The sequence below is a fragment of the Coregonus lavaretus genome (genome assembly GCF_964263955.1).
Source record: "Coregonus lavaretus genome assembly, contig: HAP1_SCAFFOLD_6223, whole genome shotgun sequence".
Classification (NCBI taxonomy): domain Eukaryota; kingdom Metazoa; phylum Chordata; class Actinopteri; order Salmoniformes; family Salmonidae; genus Coregonus; species Coregonus lavaretus.
The window spans coordinates 2,471-29,854 of NW_028166333.1; the positions used below are offsets into that span (position 1 = coordinate 2,471).

Genomic DNA, 27,384 nt, shown 5'->3' on the forward strand with positions numbered 1-27,384 from the left:
GGTGAATGACAGTGTGATACTAGTAAACGACGTTGATGTCCGTGAGGTGACACACAGCTTGGCTGTGGAAGCTCTAAAGGAGGCGGGGCCAGTTGTTCGTCTCTACGTCCTCCGGAGGAAACCACCCATGGAGACTGTCACACAACTCAAACTCATCAAAGGACCTAAAGGTGTGTGTTTCAGATAGACTTGTTTCCATGAAAAGATTGACTGTGATCTTGTTCATACAGCTACTTTAATCTGAAAACCCTCCTCCTCCTCCTCCTCCTCCTCCTCCTCCTCCTCCTCCTCCTCCTCCTCCTCTTCCTCCCACCTCCTCTTCCTCATCCCTCATCCTCCTCCTCCCTCCTCATTCTCATCCTCTTCCTCATCCTCTTCCTCCCTCCTCCTCCCTCCTCATCCTCATCCTCTTCCTCCTACCTCCTCTTCCTCATCCTCCCTCCTCCTCCCTCCTCATCCTCATCCTCTTCCTCCTCCCTCCTCCCTCCTCTTCCTCATCCTCCCTCCTCCTCCCTCCTCATCCTCTTCCTCCCTCCTCCTCCCTCCTCTTCCTCCTCCTTCCTCCCTCCTCTTCCTCCTCCTCCCTCCTCCTGTTTCAGGGTTGGGGTTCAGTATAGCAGGTGGACTAGGGAACCAGCATGTACCAGGGGACAACAGTATCTATGTGACTAAGATCATCGAGGGAGGAGCGGCCTGTAAAGATGGACATCTACAGATAGGAGATAAGATACTGGCTGTAAGCAACACACTGACTGACACACTGACACACTGACACACTCACTGACACACTGACACACTGACACACTCACTGACACACTCACTGACTCACTGACACACTCACTGACACACTCACTGACACACTCACTGACACACTGACTGACACACTGACACACTCACTGACAAACTGACTGACACACTCACAGACACACTCACTGACACACTCACTGACACACTCACAGACACACTGACTGACACACTGACACACTCACTGACACACTGACTGACACACTCACAGACACACTCACTGACACACTCACTGACACACTGACTGACACACTGACACACTCACTGACAAACTGACTGACACACTCACAGACACACTCACTGACACACTCACTGACACACTCACAGACACACTGACTGACACACTGACACACTCACTGACACACTGACTGACACACTCACAGACACACTCACTGACACACTCACTGACACACTCACTGACACACTCACTGACAAACTGACTGACACACTCACTGACACACTGACTGACACACTCACTGACACACTCACTGACACACTGACACACTCACTGACACACTGACTGACACACTCACTTACACACTGACTGACACACTCACAGACACACTGACACACTGACACACTCACTGACACACTGACACACTCACTGACACACTGACTGACACACTCACTTACACACTGACTGACACACTCACAGACACACTGACACACTGACACACTCACAGACACACTGACTGACACACTGACTGACACACTCACAGACACACTGACTGACACACAGACACACTCACTGACACACTCACTGACACACTCACTGACACACTCACTGACACACTGACACACTCACTGACACACTGACTGACACACTCACTTACACACTGACTGACACACTCACAGACACACTGACACACTGACACACTCACTGACACACTGACACACTCACTGACACACTGACTGACACACTCACTGACACACTGACTGACACACTCACAGACACACTCACTGACACACTGACACACTCACTGACAAACTGACTGACACACTCACAGACACACTCACTGACACACTCACTGACACACTCACAGACACACTGACTGACACACTGACACACTCACTGACACACTGACTGACACACTCACAGACACACTCACTGACACACTCACTGACACACTGACTGACACACTGACACACTCACTGACAAACTGACTGACACACTCACAGACACACTCACTGACACACTCACTGACACACTCACAGACACACTGACTGACACACTGACACACTCACTGACACACTGACTGACACACTCACAGACACACTCACTGACACACTCACTGACACACTCACTGACACACTCACTGACAAACTGACTGACACACTCACTGACACACTGACTGACACACTCACTGACACACTCACTGACACACTGACACACTCACTGACACACTGACTGACACACTCACTTACACACTGACTGACACACTCACAGACACACTGACACACTGACACACTCACTGACACACTGACACACTCACTGACACACTGACTGACACACTCACTGACACACTGACTTACACACTCACAGACACACTCACTGACACACTCACTGACACACTGACTGACACACTGACACACTCACTGACAAACTGACTGACACACTCACAGACACACTCACTGACACACTCACTGACACACTCACAGACACACTGACTGACACACTGACACACTCACTGACACACTGACTGACACACTCACAGACACACTCACTGACACACTCACTGACACACTCACTGACACACTCACTGACAAACTGACTGACACACTCACTGACACACTGACTGACACACTCACTGACACACTCACTGACACACTGACACACTCACTGACACACTGACTGACACACTCACTTACACACTGACTGACACACTCACAGACACACTGACACACTGACACACTCACTGACACACTGACACACTCACTGACACACTGACTGACACACTCACTTACACACTGACTGACACACTCACAGACACACTGACACACTGACACACTCACAGACACACTGACTGACACACTGACTGACACACTCACAGACACACTGACTGACACACAGACACACTCACTGACACACTCACTGACACACTCACTGACACACTCACTGACACACTCACTGACACACTGACTGACACACTCACAGACACACTCACTGACACACTCACAGACACACTCACTGACACACTCACTGACACAATCACTGACACACTGACTGACACAATACAAAATAAATAAACTGAAATATGACATTTACATAAGTATTAATCTCTTCTCTGAGCTGGAGGACTCCTGATATCTCCAGGGGTGATACATATAATTGTTTTGTCTGTTGTGGTCTAGTGCTGTCTTGTTGCTAGGGCCATCTACTTTAAGTGCTGCCTGTCTTCCCAGAGGCCTACTTGGTGTGCTGTGCTGCCCTGTTCTGAGCCAATTGTACTGCTGACTGGTATTAACTTGCAGATAGTTGTTGACACATCAACCAGGATCAGGGGGCAGGGCAATTTGTGACTTGTTTTGGTAATCAGTTGCTGTATTGGATGGGGAGTGGTTTCTCCTCTCCTAGGCAATCAGCAATTAGTACAGGGAGGTACTAATTGGGAGGTGTACTCTCCTCCCTTTCTGCATCCTATGACTCGCACTGTCCCCTTTCCTCCTGGCCGGCTCGGCCCGCCCCTCCTGCTTCGTGGCTGAGTGACTCATTGCGAGCTTACAGAACAGAGCTGCGGGCAGCTGAGTGACTCATTGCGAGCTTACAGAACAGAGCTGCGGGCAGCTGAGCGAAAATGGAGAACTAAACTTCCAGAGGACCTATCATCCTTTCACTCCCTCCTCTCTGTCTTCTCTTCCTCTTTATCCGTTGCTAAAGCCACTTTCTACCACTCTAAATTTCAAGCTTCTGCCTTCTCCCTCCTTAATCCTCCACCCCCTCCCCCTCCCTCCTCCCTCTCTGCGGACATCTTTGTCAACCACTTTGAAAAAAAGACATCCGCTACTTATTCACTCATCCTATTGAGTCCACTGGTCTTACTCACAGGTCTCACTCACACAGAACTACCTTACGCCTTGACCTCTTTCTCCTCCAGATTACATCCTGCGACTAGTGAGGTCTGGCCGCCCGACAACCTGCCCCCTCGAACCCATCCCCTCCTCCCTTCTCCAGACCATTTATGGAGACCTTCTCTCATTTCTCACTTCACTCATCAACTCATCCCTGACCACTGGCTGCGTCCCCTCTGACTTCAAAATGGCCCGAGTTGCTCCCCTCCTCAAGAAACCAGCACTCGACTCATCTGACGTCAAAAACTATAGACCTGTATCCCTTCTTTATTTTCTTTCCAAAACTCTTGAGCGTGCTGTCTCTGATCAACTTTCTTGCTATCTCTCTCAGAACAATCTTCTTGACCCTAACCAGTCAGGCTTCAAGACGGGTTACTCAACCGAGACTGCTCTTCTCTGTGTCACGGAGGCTCTCCGCACTGCCAAAGATCCTCCTCTCCACCCTCTCAGGGCTGGGCGTCTCAGGCTCTGCACACTCTTGGATTGCATCCTACCTGGCAGGCTGATCCTATCAGGTGATGTGGAGAGGATATGTGTCTGCACCACGTACTCTCACAACTGGTGTCCCCCAGGGCTCGGTTCTAGACCCTCTCCTCTTCTCTCTACACCAAGTCACTCGGCTCCGTCATATCCTCACATGGTCTCTCCTATCATTGCTATGTGGATGACACTCAACTACTTTTCTCCTTCCCCCCTTCTGACACCCAGGTGGCAACACGCATCTCTGCGTGCCTGGCAGTTATCTCAACTTGGGATGTTGGCCCACCACCTCAAGCTCAACCTCGAAAAGACGGAACTGTTCTTCCTCCCAGGGAAGGCCTGCCTGCTCAAGACCTCTCCATCATGGTTGACAACTCCACAGTGTCGCCCTCCCAGAGTGCAAAGAACCTTGGCGTGACCCTGGACAACACCCTGTCATTCTCTGCAAACATCAAAGCAGTGACCCTCCGGTTCATGCTCAACAACATCCGTAGAGTAAGACCCTACCTCACACAGGAAGTGGCGCAGGTCCTAATTCAGGCACTTGTCCTCTCCTATCTGGACTACTGCAACTTGCTGTTTGCTAGGCTCCCCCATGAGAAACAAGATTCTCTGGTCTGATGAAACCAAGATTAAACTCTTTGGCCTGAATGCCAAGCGTCACGTTTGGAGGAAACCTGGCACCACCATCCCTACAGTGAAGCATGGTGGTGGCAGCATCATGTTGTGGGGATGTTTTTCAGCGGCAGGGACTGGGAGACAAGTCAGGATTGAGGGAAAGATGAACGGAGCAAAGTACAGAGACCCTTGATGAAAACCTGCTCCAAAGCACTCAGGACCTCAGACTGGGGCGAAGGTTCACCTTCCAACAGGACAATGACCCTAAGCACACAGCCAAGAAAATGCAGGAGTGGCTTCGGGACAAGTCTCTGAATGTCCTTGAGTGGCCCAGCCAGAGCCCAGACTTGAACCCGATCTAACATCTCTGGAGAGACCTGAAAATAGCTGTGCAGGGACGCTCCCCATCCAACCTGACAGAGCTTGAGAGGATCTGCAGAGAAGAATGGGAGAAACTCCCCAAATACAGGTGTGCCAAGCTTGTAGCGTCATACCCAAGAAGACTCAAGGCTGTAATCGCTGCCAAAGGTGCTTCAACAAAGTACTGAGTAAAGGGTCTGAATACTTATGTAAATGTGATATTTCCAAAAATATATATTTTTATACATTAAAAAAACACACACAAAAAACTATTTTTGCTTTGTGTGTAGATTGATGAGGGGAAATAACGTAACAACATGTGTAAAAAGTTGAATACTTTCCGATTGCACTGTTTGTCATGTATCTATATGTATTTGTATTTATTATGGATCCCCATTAGCAGCTACTCTTCCTGGTGTCCAGCAAAATTAAGGCAGTTATACATTTAAAAACATTACAATACATTCATAACAGATTTCACAACATATTAACTGTGTGCCCTCAGGCCTCTACTCTACTACCACATATCTATAACACAAAATCCATGTGTACGTGTGTGTATAGTGCGTATGTTATCGTGTGTTTGTATGCATGTGTCTATGTTTGTGTTGCTTCACAGTCCCCGCTGTTCCAGAAGGTGTATTTTATCTGTTTTTTAAATCTAATTTTACTGCTTGCATGAGTTACCTGATGTGGAATAGAGTTCCATGTAGTCATGGCTCTATGTAGTACTGTGTGCCTCCCATAGTCTGTTCTGGAATTGGGGACTGTGAGGAGACCTCTGGTGGCATGTCTTGTGGGGTATGCATGGGTGTCCGAGCTGTGTGCCAGTAGTTCAAACAGACAGCTCGGTGCATTCAACATGTCAATACCTCTCAAAAATAGAAGTAGTGATGAAGTCGATCTCTCCTCCACTTTGAGCCAGGAGAGATTGACATGCAAATTATTAATGTTCACTCTCTGTGTACATACAAGGGCCAGCTGTGCTGCCCTGTTCTGAGCCAATTGTAATTTTCCTAAGTCCCTCTTTTTGGCACCTGACCACACGACTGAACAGTAGTCCAGGTGCGTCAAAACTAGGGCCTGTAGGACCTGCCTTATTGATAGTGCTGTTAAGAAGGTAGAGCAGCGCTTTATTATGGACAGACTTCTCCCCATCTTAGCTACTGTTGGATCAATACGTTTTGACCATGACAGTTTACAATCCAGAGTTACTCCAAGCAGTTTAGTCACCTCAACTTGCTCAATTTCCACATTATTCATTACAAGATTTAGTTGAGGTTTAGTGAATGATTTGTCCCAAATACAATGCTTTTAGTTTTTGAAATATTTAGGACTAACTTATTCCTTGCCTCCCATTCTGAAACTAACTGCAGCTCTTTGTTAAGTGTTGCTGTAATTTCAGTCGCTGTGGTATCTGACGTGTATAGTGTTGAGTCATCCACATACATAGACACACTGGCTTTACTCAAAGCCAATGGCATGTCGTTAGTAAAGATTGAAAAAAGTAAGGGGCCTAGACAGCTGCCCTGGGGAATTCCTGATTCTACCTGGATTATGTTGGAGAGGCTTCCATTAAAGAACAACATCTTTGTTCTGTTAGACAGGTAACTCTGTATCCACAATATAGCAGGGGGTGTAAAGCCATAACACATACGTTTTCCTATCAGCAGACTATGATCGATAATGTCAAAAGCCGCACTGAAGTCTAACAAAACAGCCCCCTCAATCTTTTTATCATCAATTTCTCTCAGCCAATCATCAGTCATTTGTGTAAGTGCTGTGCTTGTTGAATGTCCTTTCCTATAAGCGTGCTGAAAGCCTGTTGTCAATTTGTTTACTGTAAAATAGTATTTTATCTGGTCAAACACAATGTTTTCCAAAGGTTTACTAAGGGTTCGTAACAAGCTGATTGGTCGGCTATTTGAGCCAGTTAAGGGGGCTTTACTATTCTTAGGTAGGGGGATAACTTTTGCTTCCCTCCAGGACTCAGGGCACACATGTTCTAGTACAGGGTTCTTCAATTACGGTCCTGGAGGGCCGAAACACTTCAGTTTTTTATTTCTACCTGGTAGTTAATTGCACTCACCTGGTGTCCCAGGTCTGAATTATCCCCTGATTAGAGGAATTGAAGAACCCTGTTCTAGTAGGCTTAAATAGGAGTGGCTATTATCCTCAGTAATTTTCCATCCAAGTTGTCAGACCCCGGTGGCTTGTCATTGTTGATTGACAATAATACTTTTTTCACCTCTTTTACATTTACATTTTAGTCATTTAGCAGACGCTCTTATCCAGAGCGACTTACAGTTAGTGAGTGCATACATTTTTTCATGCTGGCCCCCCGTGGGAAACGAACCCACAACCCTGCCGTTGCAAGCGCCATGCTCTACCAACTGAGCTACACGGGGCCTCTTCCACACTTACTTTACGGAATTCAAAATTACAATGCTTATCTGTCAAAATTTGGATGTGTAGTGCCAGCGTTTGTTGCTGGCATGTCATGCCTAAAATTGCTAATCTTGCCAATTAAAAAATTATTAAAGTTTTTGTGATGAATGAGCCATCTGATTCAATGAATGATGGAGCGGAGTTTGCCTTTTTCCCCAAAATTTCATTTATGTCATGTACAGTATCTATGTCATGACTATGTCTCTGTGTCCCCAGGTGAACCAGTATCTATGTCATGACTATGTCTCTGTGTCCCCAGGTGAACCAGTATCTATGTCATGACTATGTCTCTGTGTCCCCAGGTGAACCAGGTCTGTCTAGAAGATGTGATGCATGAAGACGCAGTAGCAGCTTTGAAGAACACAGCCGAGGTGGTCTACCTGAGAGTAGCCAAACCTTCACACCTTTACACACCTGACCAGTACAGTCCCCCTGACCTCACCTGTACGTACACACCTCTACACACCTCTAACACCTCTACACACCTCTACACACCTCTACACACCTCTACACACCTCTACACACCTCTAACACCTCTACACACCTCTACACACCTCTACACACCTCTAACACCTCTACACACCTCTATACACCTCTACACACCTCTATACACCTCTATACACCTCTACACACCTCTAACACCTCTACACACCTCTACACACCTCTACACACCTCTACACACCTCTACACACCTCTATACACCTCTATACACCTCTACACACCTCTATACACCTCTATACACCTCTATACACCTCTACACACCTCTACACACCTCTATACACCTCTACACACCTCTATACACCTCTATACACCTCTACACACCTCTAACACCTCTACACACCTCTACACACATCTACACACCTCTACACACCTCTACACACCTCTACACTCCTCTACACACCTCTACACACCTCTACACACCTCTACACACCTCTACACACCTCTACACACCTCTACACACCTCTACACTCCTCTACACACCTCTACACTCCTCTACACACCTCTACACACCTCTACACACCTCTACACACCTCTACACTCCTCTACACACCTCTACACACCTCTACACACCTCTAACTCCTCTACACTCCTCTAACTCCTCTACACACCTCTACACACCTCTACACACCTCTAACTCCTCTAACTCCTCTACACACCTCTACACACCTCTACACACCTCTACACACCTCTACACACCTCTACACACCTCTACACACCTCCACACACCTCTAACTCCTCTAACTCCTCTACACACCTCTACACACCTCTACACACCTCTACACACCTCTACACACCTCTAACACCTCTACACACCTCTATACACCTCTACACACCTCTATACACCTCTATACACCTCTACACACCTCTAACACCTCTACACACCTCTACACACCTCTACACACCTCTACACACCTCTACACACCTCTATACACCTCTATACACCTCTACACACCTCTATACACCTCTATACACCTCTATACACCTCTACACACCTCTACACACCTCTATACACCTCTACACACCTCTATACACCTCTATACACCTCTACACACCTCTAACACCTCTACACACCTCTACACACATCTACACACCTCTACACACCTCTACACACCTCTACACTCCTCTACACACCTCTACACACCTCTACACACCTCTACACACCTCTACACACCTCTACACACCTCTACACACCTCTACACTCCTCTACACACCTCTACACTCCTCTACACACCTCTACACACCTCTACACACCTCTACACACCTCTACACACCTCTACACACCTCTACACTCCTCTACACACCTCTACACACCTCTACACACCTCTAACTCCTCTACACTCCTCTAACTCCTCTACACACCTCTACACACCTCTACACACCTCTACACACCTCTACACACCTCTACACACCTCTAACTCCTCTACACACCTCTACACACCTCTACACACCTCTAACTCCTCTACACACCTCTACACACCTCTACACACCTCTACACACCTCTACACACCTCTAACTCCTCTACACACCTCTACACACCTCTACACACCTCTAACTCCTCTACACACCTCTACACACCTCTACACACCTCTACACACCTCTACACACCTCTACACACCTCTAACTCCTCTACACACCTCTAACTCCTCTAACTCCTCTATACACCTCTACACACCTCTATACACCTCTATACACCTCTAACTCCTCTACACACCTCTACACACCTCTAACTCCTCTACACACCTCTAACTCCTCTACACACCTCTAACTCCTCTACACACCTCTACACACCTCTACACTCCTCTACACACCTCTAACTCCTCTACACACCTCTACACACCTCTAACTCCTCTACACACCTCTAACTCCTCTACACACCTCTACACACCACTAACTCCTCTACACACCTCTACACACCTCTACACACCTCTACACACCTCTACACACCTCTAACTCCTCTACACACCTCTAACTCCTCTACACACCTCTACACACCTCTACACACCTCTACACACCTCTAACTCCTCTACACACCTCTAACTCCTCTACACACCTCTACACACCACTAACTCCTCTACACACCTCCACACACCTCTACACACCTCTACACACCTCTACACACCTCTACACACCTCTACACACCTCTAACTCCTCTACACACCTCTAACTCCTCTACACACCTCTACACACCTCTACACACCTCTACACACCTCTAACTCCTCTACACACCTCTAACTCCTCTACACACCTCTATACACCTCTATACACCTCTATACACCTCTACACACCTCTACACACCTCTATACACCTCTACACACCTCTATACACCTCTATACACCTCTACACACCTCTAACACCTCTACACACCTCTACACACATCTACACACCTCTACACACCTCTACACACCTCTACACTCCTCTACACACCTCTACACACCTCTACACACCTCTACACACCTCTACACACCTCTACACACCTCTACACACCTCTACACTCCTCTACACACCTCTACACTCCTCTACACACCTCTACACACCTCTACACACCTCTACACACCTCTACACTCCTCTACACACCTCTACACACCTCTACACACCTCTAACTCCTCTACACTCCTCTAACTCCTCTACACACCTCTACACACCTCTACACACCTCTAACTCCTCTAACTCCTCTACACACCTCTACACACCTCTACACACCTCTACACACCTCTACACACCTCTACACACCTCTACACACCTCCACACACCTCTAACTCCTCTAACTCCTCTACACACCTCTACACACCTCTACACACCTCTACACACCTCTACACACCTCTACACACCTCTACACACCTCTAACACCTCTACACACCTCTATACACCTCTACACACCTCTATACACCTCTACACACCTCTAACACCTCTACACACCTCTACACACCTCTACACACCTCTACACACCTCTACACACCTCTATACACCTCTATACACCTCTACACACCTCTATACACCTCTATACACCTCTATACACCTCTACACACCTCTACACACCTCTATACACCTCTACACACCTCTATACACCTCTATACACCTCTACACACCTCTAACACCTCTACACACCTCTACACACATCTACACACCTCTACACACCTCTACACACCTCTACACTCCTCTACACACCTCTACACACCTCTACACACCTCTACACACCTCTACACACCTCTACACACCTCTACACACCTCTACACTCCTCTACACACCTCTACACTCCTCTACACACCTCTACACACCTCTACACACCTCTACACACCTCTACACACCTCTACACACCTCTACACTCCTCTACACACCTCTACACACCTCTACACACCTCTAACTCCTCTACACTCCTCTAACTCCTCTACACACCTCTACACACCTCTACACACCTCTACACACCTCTACACACCTCTACACACCTCTAACTCCTCTACACACCTCTACACACCTCTACACACCTCTAACTCCTCTACACACCTCTACACACCTCTACACACCTCTACACACCTCTACACACCTCTAACTCCTCTACACACCTCTACACACCTCTACACACCTCTAACTCCTCTACACACCTCTACACACCTCTACACACCTCTACACACCTCTACACACCTCTACACACCTCTAACTCCTCTACACACCTCTAACTCCTCTAACTCCTCTACACACCTCTACACACCTCTACACAACTCTACACACCTCTACACACCTCTAACTCCTCTACACACCTCTAACTCCTCTACACACCTCTAACTCCTCTACACTCCTCTACACACCTCTACACACCTCTATACACCTCTACACACCTCTATACACCTCTATACACCTCTAACTCCTCTACACACCTCTACACACCTCTACACACCTCTACACACCTCTAACTCCTCTACACACCTCTAACTCCTCTACACACCTCTAACTCCTCTACACACCTCTACACACCTCTACACTCCTCTACACACCTCTAACTCCTCTACACACCTCTACACACCTCTAACTCCTCTACACACCTCTAACTCCTCTACACACCTCTACACACCACTAACTCCTCTACACACCTCTACACACCTCTACACACCTCTACACACCTCTACACACCTCTAACTCCTCTACACACCTCTAACTCCTCTACACACCTCTACACACCTCTACACACCTCTACACACCTCTAACTCCTCTACACACCTCTAACTCCTCTACACACCTCTACACACCACTAACTCCTCTACACACCTCCACACACCTCTACACACCTCTACACACCTCTACACACCTCTACACACCTCTACACACCTCTAACTCCTCTACACACCTCTAACTCCTCTACACACCTCTACACACCTCTACACACCTCTACACACCTCTAACTCCTCTACACACCTCTAACTCCTCTACACACCTCTACACACCACTAACTCCTCTACACACCTCCACACACCTCTACACTCCTCTACACTCCTCTACACACCTCTACACTCCTCTACACACCTCTACACACCTCTACACTCCTCTAACTCCTCTACACACCTCTACACACCTCTACACACCTCTACACACCTCTAACTCCTCTACACACCTCTAACTCCTCTACACACCTCTACACTCCTCTACACACCTCTACACACCTCTATACACCTCTATACACCTCTAACTCCTCTACACACCTCTACACACCTCTACACACCTCTACACACCTCTACACACCTCTAACTCCTCTACACTCCTCTACACTCCTCTACACACCTCTACACTCCTCTACACACCTCTACACACCTCTACACACCTCTAACTCCTCTACACACCTCTACACACCTCTACACACCTCTAACTCCTCTACACACCTCTACACTCCTCTACACACCTCTACACACCTCTACACACCTCTACACTCCTCTACACACCTCTACACACCTCTAACTCCTCTACACACCTCTACACTCCTCTACACACCTCTACACACCTCTACACACCTCTACACACCTCTACACTCCTCTACACACCTCTACACACCTCTACACACCTCTACACACCTCTACACTCCTCTACACACCTCTACACACCTCTACACACCTCTACACACCTCTAACTCCTCTACACACCTCTACACACCTCTACACTCCTCTACACACCTCTACACTCCTCTACACACCTCTAACTCCTCTACACACCTCTACACACCTCTACACACCTCTACACACCTCTATACACCTCTATACACCTCTACACACCTCTATACACCTCTATACACCTCTAACTCCTCTACACACCTCTACACACCTCTACACACCTCTACACACCTCTAACTCCTCTACACACCTCTAACTCCTCTAACTCCTCTACACTCCTCTACACACCTCTACACACCTCTACACACCTCTACACACCTCTACACACCTCTACACACCTCTACACTCCTCTACACACCTCTACACACCTCTACACACCTCTAACTCCTCTACACACCTCTACACACCTCTACACACCTCTAACTCCTCTACACACCTCTAACTCCTCTACACACCTCTACACACCTCTACACTCCTCTACACTCCTCTACACACCTCTACACACCTCTACACACCTCTACACACCTCTAACTCCTCTACACTCCTCTAACTCCTCTACACACCTCTACACACCACTAACTCCTCTACACACCTCTACACACCTCTAACTCCTCTACACACCTCTACACACCTCTACACACCTCTACACACCTCTACACACCTCTACACACCTCTAACTCCTCTACACTCCTCTAACTCCTCTACACACCTCTACACACCACTAACTCCTCTACACACCTCTACACACCTCTAACTCCTCTACACACCTCTACACACCTCTAACTCCTCTACACACCTCTACACACCTCTACACACCTCTACACACCTCTACACACCTCTACACACCTCTACACACCTCTAACTCCTCTACACACCTCTATACACCTCTACACACCTCTACACACCTCTACACACCTCTAACACCTCTACACACCTCTAACTCCTCTACACACCTCTACACACCTCTACACACCTCTAACTCCTCTACACACCTCTACACACCTCTACACACCTCTAACTCCTCTACACACCTCTATACACCTCTACACACCTCTACACACCTCTACACACCTCTACACACCTCTACACACCTCTAACTCCTCTACACTCATCTACACTCCTCTACACACCTCTACACACCTCTACACACCTCTACACACCTCTAACTCCTCTACACACCTCTACACACCTCTACACTCCTCTACACACCTCTACACACCTCTACACACCTCTACACACCTCTACACACCTCTAACTCCTCTACACACCTCTACACTCCTCTACACACCTCTACACACCTCTACACACCTCTACACACCTCTAACTCCTCTACACACCTCTAACTCCTCTACACACCTCTACACACCTCTACACACCTCTACACACCTCTACACACCTCTAACTCCTCTACACTCCTCTACACTCCTCTACACACCTCTACACTCCTCTACACACCTCTACACACCTCTACACACCTCTAACTCCTCTACACACCTCTACACACCTCTACACACCTCTAACTCCTCTACACACCTCTACACTCCTCTACACACCTCTACACACCTCTACACACCTCTACACTCCTCTACACACCTCTACACACCTCTAACTCCTCTACACACCTCTACACTCCTCTACACACCTCTACACACCTCTACACACCTCTACACACCTCTACACTCCTCTACACACCTCTACACACCTCTACACACCTCTACACACCTCTACACTCCTCTACACACCTCTACACACCTCTACACACCTCTACACTCCTCTACACACCTCTACACACCTCTACACACCTCTACACTCCTCTACACACCTCTACACACCTCTAACTCCTCTACACACCTCTACACACCTCTACACACCTCTACACACCTCTACACTCCTCTACACACCTCTACACACCTCTACACACCTCTACACACCTCTACACTCCTCTACACACCTCTACACACCTCTACACACCTCTACACACCTCTACACTCCTCTACACACCTCTACACACCTCTAACTCCTCTACACACCTCTACACACCTCTACACACCTCTAACTCCTCTACACACCTCTACACACCTCTACACTCCTCTACACACCTCTACACTCCTCTACACACCTCTACACACCTCTACACACCTCTACACACCTCTAACTCCTCTACACACCTCTACACACCTCTAACTCCTCTACACACCTCTACACACCTCTACACACCTCTACACACCTCTACACACCTCTACACACCTCTACACACCTCTAACACCTGACCAGTACAGACAACCAGATTTCACCAGTTACAGAACCAACTAGCCATTCTATGTTTCTGTCTTAGACCCACTAACATGTCTGAATGGATTTAATGCTAGTAAGAAATCTAATCAAATTTGATTTGTCACATGACCTGAATACAACAGGTGTGTAGACCTTACAGTGAAATGCTTACTGACAGGCCCTTAACCAACAATGCAGTTTTAAGAAAAATAAGTGTTGAACAAATATTTGCTAAATAAACTAAAGTAAAAACAGTAAGACAATAAAATAACAGTAGGGAGGCTATATACAGGAAGTACCTGTACAGAGTCAATGGGAAATAACAGTAGGGAGGCTATATACAGGGGGTACCGGTACAGAGTCAATGGGAAATAACAGTAGGGAGGCTATATATACAGGGGGTACCGGTACAGAGTCAATGGGAAATAACAGTAGGGAGGCTATATACAGGAAGTACCTGTACAGAGTCAATGTAAAATAACAGTAGGGAGGCTATATACAGGGGGTACCGGTACAGAGTCAATGTGTAATAACAGTAGGGAGGCTATATACAGGGGGTACCGGTACAGAGTCAATGTGAAATAACAGTAGGGAGGCTATATACAGGGGGTACCGGTACAGAGTCAATGGGAAATAACAGTAGGGAGGCTATATACAGGGGGTACCGGTACAGAGTCAATGGGAAATAACAGTAGGGAGGCTATATACAGGAAGTACCTGTACAGAGTCAATGTAAAATAACAGTAGGGAGGCTATATACAGGGGGTACCGGTACAGAGTCAATGTGTAATAACAGTAGGGAGGCTATATACAGGAAGTACCTGTACAGAGTCAATGTAAAATAACAGTAGGGAGGCTATATACAGGGGGTACCGGTACAGAGTCAATGTGTAATAACAGTAGGGAGGCTATATACAGGGGGTACCGGTACAGAGTCAATGTGTAATAACAGTAGAGAGGCTATATACAGGAAGTACCTGTACAGAGTCAATGTAAAATAACAGTAGGGAGGCTATATACAGGGGGTACCGGTACAGAGTCAATGTGTAATAACAGTAGGGAGGCTATATACAGGGGGTACCGGTACAGAGTCAATGGGAAATAACAGTAGGGAGGCTATATACAGGGGGGTACCGGTACAGAGTCAATGTGTAATAACAGTAGGGAGGCTATATACAGGGGGTACCGGTACAGAGTCAATGTGTAATAACAGTAGGGAGGCTATATACAGGGGGTACCGGTACAGAGTCAATGTGTAATAACAGTAGGGAGGCTATATACAGGGGGTACCGGTACAGAGTCAATGGGAAATAACAGTAGGGAGGCTATATACAGGGGGTACCGGTACAGAGTCAATGCAAATAGTCCGGGTAGCCATTTGATTAGATGTTCAGGAGTCTTATGGCTTGGGGGTAAAAGCTGTTAAGAAGCCTTTTGGACCTAGACTTGGTGCTTCGGTACCGCTTGCCGTGCGGTAGCAGAGAGAACAGCCTATGACTAGGGTGGCTTGAGTCTTTGACAATTTTGAGGGCCTTCCTCTGACACCGCCTGGTATAGAGGTCCTGGATGGCAGGAAGCTTGGCCCCAGTGATGTACTGGGCCGTACGCACTACCCTCTGTAGTGCCTTGCGGTCGGAGGCCGAGCAGTTGCCATACCAGGCAGTGATGCAACCAGTCAGGATGCTCTCGATGGGGCAGCTGTAGAACCTTTTGAGGATCTGAGGACCCATGGCAAATCTTTTGAGTTTCCTGAGGGGGAATAGGCGTTGTCGTGCCCTCTTCACGACTGTCTTGGTGTGTTTGGACCATGATAGTTTGTTGGTGATGTGGACACCGAGGATATTGAAGCTCTCAACCTGTTCCACTACAGCCCCGTCGATGAGAATGGGGGCGTGCTCAGTCCTCTGGCCAGTTTGTTAATGTACCAGGGTCTAGCTCTACACATTCAACCTCATCTCTCTCTCTATCTCTCCCTGTCTCTGCAGCATACATGGACCCAGACATGGGCACTAACTACCTAGATTACCCACAATCCTCTCTGCCACCGCCCTCGCCACGACGCTACTCACCCATACCGCACGGCATGATGGGAGAAGACGACATCCCCAGGTCAGGACACACACACACAAATTTAAATGTAACTCAAATCAAATCATGTATGTCAAATCAGACATCAGATCATTACCTCAGGTTGGGATGTATGGAGAAATGTCTGTTTAATGTTGGATTCTATCTGTATGGAGAAATGTCTGTTTAATGTTGGATTCTATCTGTATGGAGACCTATTGGAAACATACTGGGCTGAGTGTTACAGGAGATTCTATCTATAGTAGAGAGACCAGGCTGAGTGTTACAGGAGATTCTATCTATAGTAGAGAGGCCAGGCTGAGTGTTACAGTAGATTCTATCTATAGTAGAGAGACCAGGCTGAGTGTTACAGGAGATTCTATCTATAGTAGAGAGACCAGGCTGAGTGTTACAGTAGATTCTATCTATAGTAGAGAGACCAGGCTGAGTGTTACAGGAGATTCTATCTATAGTAGAGAGACCAGGCTGAGTGTTACAGGAGATTCTATCTATAGTAGAGAGACCAGGCTGAGTGTTACAGGAGATTCTATCTATAGTAGAGAGGCCAGGCTGAGTGTTACAGGAGATTCTATCTATAGTAGAGAGGCCAGGCTGAGTGTTACAGTAGATTCTATCTATAGTAGAGAGACCAGGCTGAGTGTTACAGGAGATTCTATCTATAGTAGAGAGACCAGGCTGAGTGTTACAGGAGGTTATATCTATAGTAGAGAGACCAGGCTGAGTGTTACAGGAGATTCTATCTATAGTAGAGAGGCCAGGCTGAGTGTTACAGTAGATTCTATCTATAGTAGAGAGACCAGGCTGAGTGTTACAGGAGATTCTATCTATAGTAGAGAGACCAGGCTGAGTGTTACAGGAGGTTATATCTATAGTAGAGAGACCAGGCTGAGTGTTACAGGAGGTTATATCTATAGTAGAGAGACCAGGCTGAGTGTTACAGGAGGTTATATCTATAGTAGAGAGACCAGGCTGAGTGTTACAGGAGGTTATATCTATAGTAGAGAGACCAGGCTGAGTGTTACAGGAGATTCTATCTATAGTAGAGAGACCAGGCTGAGTGTTACAGGAGATTCTATCTATAGTAGAGAGGCCAGGCTGAGTGTTACAGGAGATTCTATCTATAGTAGAGAGACCAGGCTGAGTGTTACAGGAGATTCTATCTATAGTAGAGAGACCAGGCTGAGTGTTACAGGAGATTCTATCTATAGTAGAGAGACCAGGCTGAGTGTTACAGTAGATTCTATCTATAGTAGAGAGGCCAGGCTGAGTGTTACAGGAGATTCTATCTATAGTAGAGAGACCAGGCTGAGTGTTACAGGAGATTATATCTATAGTAGAGAGGCCAGGCTGAGTGTTACAGTAGATTCTATCTATAGTAGAGAGACCAGGCTGAGTGTTACAGGAGATTCTATCTATAGTAGAGAGACCAGGCTGAGTGTTACAGGAGATTCTATCTATAGTAGAGAGACCAGGCTGAGTGTTACAGGAGATTCTATCTATAGTAGAGAGACCAGGCTGAGTGTTACAGGAGATTCTATCTATAGTAGAGAGGCCAGGCTGAGTGTTACAGGAGATTCTATCTATAGTAGAGAGACCAGGCTGAGTGTTACAGTAGATTCTATCTATAGTAGAGAGACCAGGCTGAGTGTTACAGGAGATTCTATCTATAGTAGAGAGACCAGGCTGAGTGTTACAGGAGATTATATCTATAGTAGAGAGGCCAGGCTGAGTGTTACAGGAGGTTATATCTATAGTAGAGAGACCAGGCTGAGTGTTACAGGAGGTTATATCTATAGTAGAGAGGCCAGGCTGAGTGTTACAGGAGATTCTATCTATAGTAGAGAGACCAGGCTGAGTGTTACAGGAGATTATATCTATAGTAGAGAGGCCAGGCTGAGTGTTACAGTAGATTCTATCTATAGTAGAGAGACCAGGCTGAGTGTTACAGGAGATTCTATCTATAGTAGAGAGGCCAGGCTGAGTGTTACAGGAGGTTCTATCTATAGTAGAGAGGCCAGGCTGAGTGTTACAGTAGATTCTATCTATAGTAGAGAGACCAGGCTGAGTGTTACAGGAGATTCTATCTATAGTAGAGAGGCCAGGCTGAGTGTTACAGGAGGTTCTATCTATAGTAGAGAGGCCAGGCTGAGTGTTACAGGAGGTTAGGGTTATACTGTGTGTAATCATGTCTTCTAGTAGAGAGGCCAGGCGTGTGTTTATCCACCGAGGGTCGACCGGTCTGGGTTTTAACATCGTGGGGGGAGAAGACGGTGAGGGGATCTTCATCTCCTTCATCCTCGCTGCAGGACCAGCTGATCTCTCAGGAGAACTACGCAAGGGAGACCAGATCATGAGTGTGAGTAGTGTTACATAGTGTTATGTAGTGTTACATAGTGTTATGTAGTGTTATGTAGTGTTATGTAGTGTTTTATAGTGTTACGTAGTGTTTCGTAGTGTTACGTAGTGTTACGTAGTGTTTCGTAGTGTTACGTAGTGTTACGTAGTGTTAGGTAGTGTTACGTAGTGTTACGTAGTGTTACGTAGTGTTACGTAGTGTTACGTAGTGTTAGGTAGTGTTACGTAGTGTTACGTAGTGTTACGTAGTGTTACGTAGTGTTAGGTAGTGTTTTGTAGTGTTTCGTAGTGTTTCGTATTGTTACGTAGTGTTACGTAGTGTTACGTAGTGTTATATATGTTACATAGTGTTACGTAGTGTTACGTAGTGTTACGTAGTGTTATATATGTTACATAGTGTTTCGTATTGTTACATAGTGTTACGTAGTGTTACGTAGTGTTATATATGTTACATAGTGTTACGTAGTGTTACATTTACATTACATTTTTACATTTTAGTCATTTAGCAGACGCTCTTATCCAGAGCGACTTACAGGAGCAATTAGGGTTAAGTGTCTTGCTCAAGGGCACATCAACAGATTTTTCACCTAGTCAGCTCGGGGATTAGAACCAGCGACCTTTCGGTTACTGGCACAACGCTCTTAACCACTAAGCTTATGTAGTGTTACGTAGTGTTAGGTAGTGTTATGGAGTGTTAGGTAGTGTTACGTAGTGTTACGTAGTGTTACGTAGTGTTATGGAGTGTTACGTAGTGTTACGTAGTGTTACGTAGTGTTACGTAGTGTTTCGTAGTGTTAGGTAGTGTTATGGAGTGTTAGGTAGTGTTACGTAGTGTTACGTAGTGTTACGTAGTGTTTCGTAGTGTTTCGTAGTGTTTCGTAGTGTTTCGTAGTGTTACGTAGTGTTTCGTAGTGTTACGTAGTGTTACGTAGTGTTACGTAGTGTTTCGTAGTGTTACGTAGTGTTTCGTAGTGTTAGGTAGTGTTACGTAGTGTTTCGTAGTGTTACGTAGTGTTAGGTAGTGTTATATAGTGTTACATTTACATTACATTTTTACATTTTAGTCATTTAGCAGACGCTCTTATCCAGAGCGACTTACAGGAGCAATTAGGGTTAAGTGTCTTGCTCAAGGGCACATCGACAGATTTTTCACCTAGTCAGCTCGGGGATTAGAACCAGCGACCTTTCGGTTACTGGCACAACGCTCTTAACCACTAAGCTTATGTAGTGTTGTGTAGTGTTACGTAGTGTTACGTAGTGTTACGTAGTGTTACGTAGTGTTTCGTAGTGTTACGTAGTGTTACATAGTGTTATGTAGTGTTACATAGTGTTATGTAGTGGTATGTGCTGCAGGATCAGCTGATCTCTCAGGAGAACTACACAATGGAGACCAGATCATGAGTGAGAAGAGAACACACACATACAGTGCACGGAGACACACACACAGTGCACGGAGACACACACACAGTGCACGGAGACACACACACAGTGCACGGAGACACACACACAGTGCACGGAGACACACACACAGTGCACGGAGACACACACACAGTGCACGGAGACACACACACAGTGCACGGAGACACACACACAGTGCACGGAGACACACACACAGTGCACGGAGACACACACGTACAGACGCACGTACACACAATGTAATGGTTATAATCGACAATCGCTCTGCAGGTGAACGGTTGTGTAGTGTTATGTCATATTAATGTAATGTTATGTAGTGTTATGTAATGGTTATAACTTCTCTGCAGGTGAACGGTGTGGATCTGAGACATGCGACTCATGAACAGGCTGCAGCAGCTCTGAAGAACGCTGGACAGACTGTTACTATCATCGCTCAGTATAGACCTGATGGTAAGAATATCACAGACCAGGACAGACCAGGACAGACCAGGACAGACCAGGACAGACTGTTACTATCATCGCTCAGTATAGACCTGATGGTAAGAATATCACAGACCAGGACAGACTGTTACTATCATCGCTCAGTATAGACCTGATGGTAAGAATATCACAGACCAGGACAGACTGTTACTATCATCGCTCAGTATAGACCTGATGGTAAGAATATCACAGACCAGGACAGACCAGGACAGACCAGGACAGACTGTTACTATCATCGCTCAGTATAGACCTGAGGGTAAGAATATCACAGACCAGTATAGACCAGGACAGACTGTTACTATCATCGCTCAGTATAGACCTGATGGTAAGAATATCACAGACCAGGACAGACTGTTACTATCATCGCTCAGTATAGACCTGATGGTAAGAATATCACAGACCAGGACAGACCAGGACAGACCTGAGGGTAAGAATATCACAGACCAGTATAGACCAGGACAGACCTGATGGTAAGAATATCACAGACCAGTATAGACCAGGACAGACCAGAGGGTAAGAATATCACAGACCAGTATAGACCAGGACAGACCTGAGGGTAAGAATATCACAGACCAGTATAGACCAGGACAGACCTGAGGGTAAGAATATCACAGACCAGTATAGACCTGATGGTAAGAATATCACAGACCAGTATAGACCAGGACAGACCTGAGGATAAGAATATCACAGACCAGTATAGACCTGATGGTAAGAATATCACAGACCAGTATAGACCAGGACAGACCTGAGGATAAGAATATCACAGACCAGTATAGACCAGGACAGACCAGTACAGACCAGAGGGTAAGAATATCACAGACCAGTATAGACCAGGACAGACCTGAGGGTAAGAATATCACAGACCAGTATAGACCAGGACAGACCTGAGGGTAAGAATATCACAGACCAGTATAGACCAGGACAGACCTGAGGATAAGAATATCACAGACCAGTATAGACCAGGACAGACCTGAGGATAAGAATATCACAGACCAGTATAGACCAGTACAGACCTGATGGTAAGAATATCACAGACCAGTATAGACCAGGACAGACCTGAGGATAAGAATATCACAGACCAGTATAGACCAGGACAGACCTGAGGATAAGAATATCACAGACCAGTATAGACCTGATGGTAAGAATATCACAGACCAGTATAGACCAGGACAGACCTGAGGATAAGAATATCACAGACCAGTATAGACCTGATGGTAAGAATATCACAGACCAGTATAGACCAGGACAGACCTGATGGTAAGAATATCACAGACCAGTATAGACCAGGACAGACCTGAGGATAAGAATATCACAGACCAGTATAGACCAGTACAGACCTGAGGGTAAGAATATCACAGACCAGTATAGACCAGTACAGACCTGAGGATAAGAATATCACAGACCAGTATAGACCAGGACAGACCTGAGGATAAGAATATCACAGACCAGTATAGACCTGATGGTAAGAATATCACAGACCAGTATAGACCAGGACAGACCTGATGGTAAGAATATCACAGACCAGTATAGACCAGGACAGACCTGAGGATAAGAATATCACAGACCAGTATAGACCAGTACAGACCTGAGGGTAAGAATATCACAGACCAGTATAGACCAGGACAGACCTGAGGATAAGAATATCACAGACCAGTATAGACCAGGACAGACCTGAGGGTAAGAATATCACAGACCAGTATAGACCAGGACAGACCTGAGGATAAGAATATCACAGACCAGTATAGACCAGTACAGACCTGAGGGTAAGAATATCACAGACCAGTACAGACCTGAGGGTAAGAATATCACAGACCAGTATAGACCAGGACAGACCTGAGGGTAAGAATATCACAGACCAGTATAGACCTGATGGTAAGAATATCACAGACCAGTATAGACCAGTACAGACCACAGGGTAAGTCTACTATAGCCTAATAAGGACTAACTACATACTAATATGGACTACTACAGTCGACTATAATTTACTCTGGACTAAATACAGTCCACTATAGACTACTATAGACTACTATAGACTTACTACAGACTATTACAGACAACTACAGACTACTATAGACTAACTACAGACTACATAGACTACTATAGATTAACTACAGACTACTACAGACTACTATAGACTAACTACTAACCACTACAGACTACCATAGACTAACTACTGACTACCATAGACTAACTACTGACTACTATAGACTAACTACTGACTACCATAGACTAACTACTGACTACTATAGACTAACTACTGACTACTATAGACTAACTACTGACTACTATAGACTAACTACTGACTACTATAGACTAACTACTAACCACTATAGACTAACTACTGACTACTATAGACTAACTACTGACTACTATAGACTAACTACTGACTACTATAGACTAACTACTGACTACTATAGACTAACTACTGACTACTATAGACTAACTACTGACTACTATAGACTAACTACAGACCACTATAGACTAACTACTGTCCAGAAGGTAACACTACTACAGCCTGATACAATTGTACAGTAACTTGTAAAAAAACTAAAAAAACTGTATGTGTGTGTGTGTGTTTGTGTGTGTATGTGTGTGTGTGTGTGTGTGTGTGTGTGTGTGTGTGTGTGTGTGTGTGTGTGTGTGTGTGTGTGTGTGTGTGTGTGTGTGTGTGTGTGTGTGTGTGTGTGTGTGTGTGTTGTGTGTTTGTCCATGCGTGTGTGTGTAGAGTACTGCAGGTTTGAGGCTAAGATCCATGACCTGAGAGAACAGATGATGAACAGTAACATGAGCTCTGGGACCCTCAGAGCCAACAGGACCTTCTATGTCAGGTAAAGTAGTGTCATGCTAATGTAGCCCTATGTCATGCTAATGTAGCCCATGTCATACTAATGTCTCCCTGTCATACTAATGTAGCTTCTATGTCAGGTAAAGTAGTGTCATGCTAATGTAGCCCTATGTCATGCTAATGTAGCCCATGTCATACTAATGTCTCCCTGTCATACTAATGTAGCTTCTATGTCAGGTAAAGTAGTGTCATGCTAATGTAGCCCTATGTCATGCTAATGTAGCCCATGTCATACTAATGTCTCCCTGTCATACTAATGTAGCTTCTATGTCAGGTATAGTAGTGTCATGCTAATGTAGCCCTATGTCATGCTAATGTAGCCCATGTCATACTAATGTAGCTTCTATGTCCTCTCTATGCAGGGCCCTGTTTGACTATGATAAGACAGCAGACTGTGGGCTGTTGAGCCAGGCATTGGGCTTTAACTTCGGGGAGGTGCTGCATGTGACTGACTGTAGTGATGAAGAGTGGTGGACTGCTAGGAGACTGGGACAACAAGGACAACTGGAGGAACTGGGGTATATACCCAGCAAACACAGGTAGGTAACACACCTAACACTGGTAACACACCTAACACTGGTAACACACCTAACACTGGTAACACACCTAACACTGGTAACACACCTAACACTGGTAACACACCTAACACTGGTAACACACCTAACACTGGTAACACACCTAACACTGGTAACACACCTAACACTGGTAACACACCTAACACTGGTAACACTGGTAACACACCTAACACTGGTAACACACCTAACACTGGTAACACACCTAACACTGGTAACACACCTAACACTGGTAACACTGGTAACACACCTAACACTGGTAACACACCTAACACTGGTAACACTCCTAACACTGGTAACACTCCTAACACTGGTAACACACCTAACACTGGTAACACACCTAACACTGGTAACACACCTAACACTGGTAACACACCTAACACTGGTAACACACCTAACACTGGTAACACACCTAACACTGGTAACACTGGTAACACACCTAACACTGGTAACACACCTAACACTGGTAACACACCTAACACTGGTAACACACCTAACACTGGTAACACACCTAACACTGGTAACACACCTAACACTGGTAACACACCTAACGCTGGTAACACACCTAACACTGGTAACACACCTAACACTGGTAACACACCTAACACTGGTAACACTGGTAACACACCTAACACTGGTAACACACCTAACACTGGTAACACACCTAACACTGGTAACACACCTAACACTGGTAACACACCTAACACTGGTAACACACCTAACACTGGTAACACACCTAACGCTGGTAACACACCTAACACTGGTAACACACCTAACACTGGTAACACACCTAACACTGGTAACACACCTAACACACCTAACACACCTAACACTGGTAACACACCTAACACTGGTAACACACCTAACGCTGGTAACACACCTAACACTGGTAACACACCTAACGCTGGTAACACTGGTAACACACCTAACACTGGTAACACACCTAACACTGGTAACACACCTAACACTGGTAACACACCTAACACTGGTAACACACCTAACACTGGTAACACACCTAACACTGGTAACACTGGTAACACACCTAACACTGGTAACACACCTAACACACCTAACACTGGTAACACACCTAACACTGGTAACACACCTAACACTGGTAACACTGGTAACACTGGTAACACACCTAACACTGGTAACACACCTAACACACCTAACACTGGTAACACACCTAACACTGGTAACACACCTAACACTGGTAACACACCTACTGAGGAGACACCACTGAGGAGACACCTCCCTAACACCTAAGTTAACACAGTTGGTCTCGTATGAAGCAGTATGAAGTGTTATGCCATGTTAATGTAGCCCTATGTCTCTCTATGCAGGGTGGAGAGGAAGGAGTGGTCTCGTATGAAGCAGTATGAAGTGTTATGCCATGTTAATGTAGCCCTATGTCTCTCTATGCAGGGTGGAGAGGAAGGAGTGGTCTCGTATGAAGCAGTATGAAGTGTTATGCCATGTTAATGTAGCCCTATGTCTCTCTATGCAGGGTGGAGAGGAAGGAGTGGTCTCGTATGAAGAATAAGGACCGCAGCAGCTTCGTTCAGAGTTATGAGTCTGTTACACAGATAGAAGGTATGTGTGACCTTTAACCTCTGACTCCTGATTTTTCATTTGTCTGTAATGGTGATAGTTCCAGCTAGTAGAATTGAAGTGGTGGGATGTGTTTCCCACTCCGGCCACAAGATGGCGCTCTGCCACAACCAGTGATGCTATAACTCTGGGGTATTCAATTGGGGGAACGCGTTCCCCTAGGGGCACACGGAGGTACTGCAGGGGTCCGTGATAATATACATATATACAGGTAAAAGTCAGTAAATTAGAATATTTTGAAAAACTTGATTTATTTCAGTAATTGCATTCAAAAGGTGTAACTTGTACATTATATTTATTCATTGCACACAGACTGATGCATTCAAATGTTTATTTCATTTAATTTTGATGATTTGAAGTGGCAACAAAT

The 27,384-nt window shown here is 46.0% G+C and overlaps 1 protein-coding gene across 1 annotated transcript; it reads left to right on the top strand.

Annotated features, from left to right (window-relative positions):
• LOC311114873 (disks large homolog 4-like) lies at nucleotides 1-26,996 on the top strand (the record flags this gene model as incomplete). The annotated part of the gene is made up of 9 exons (XM_084190105.1): nucleotides 1-170; nucleotides 600-736; nucleotides 8,082-8,223; nucleotides 17,633-17,756; nucleotides 19,935-20,091; nucleotides 21,854-21,956; nucleotides 24,712-24,814; nucleotides 25,194-25,370; nucleotides 26,911-26,996. Coding segments are annotated over 9 exons (1,199 nt in total), but the record flags the coding sequence as incomplete, so codon positions are not given.
• Nucleotides 26,997-27,384: the final 388 nt, after the last annotated feature.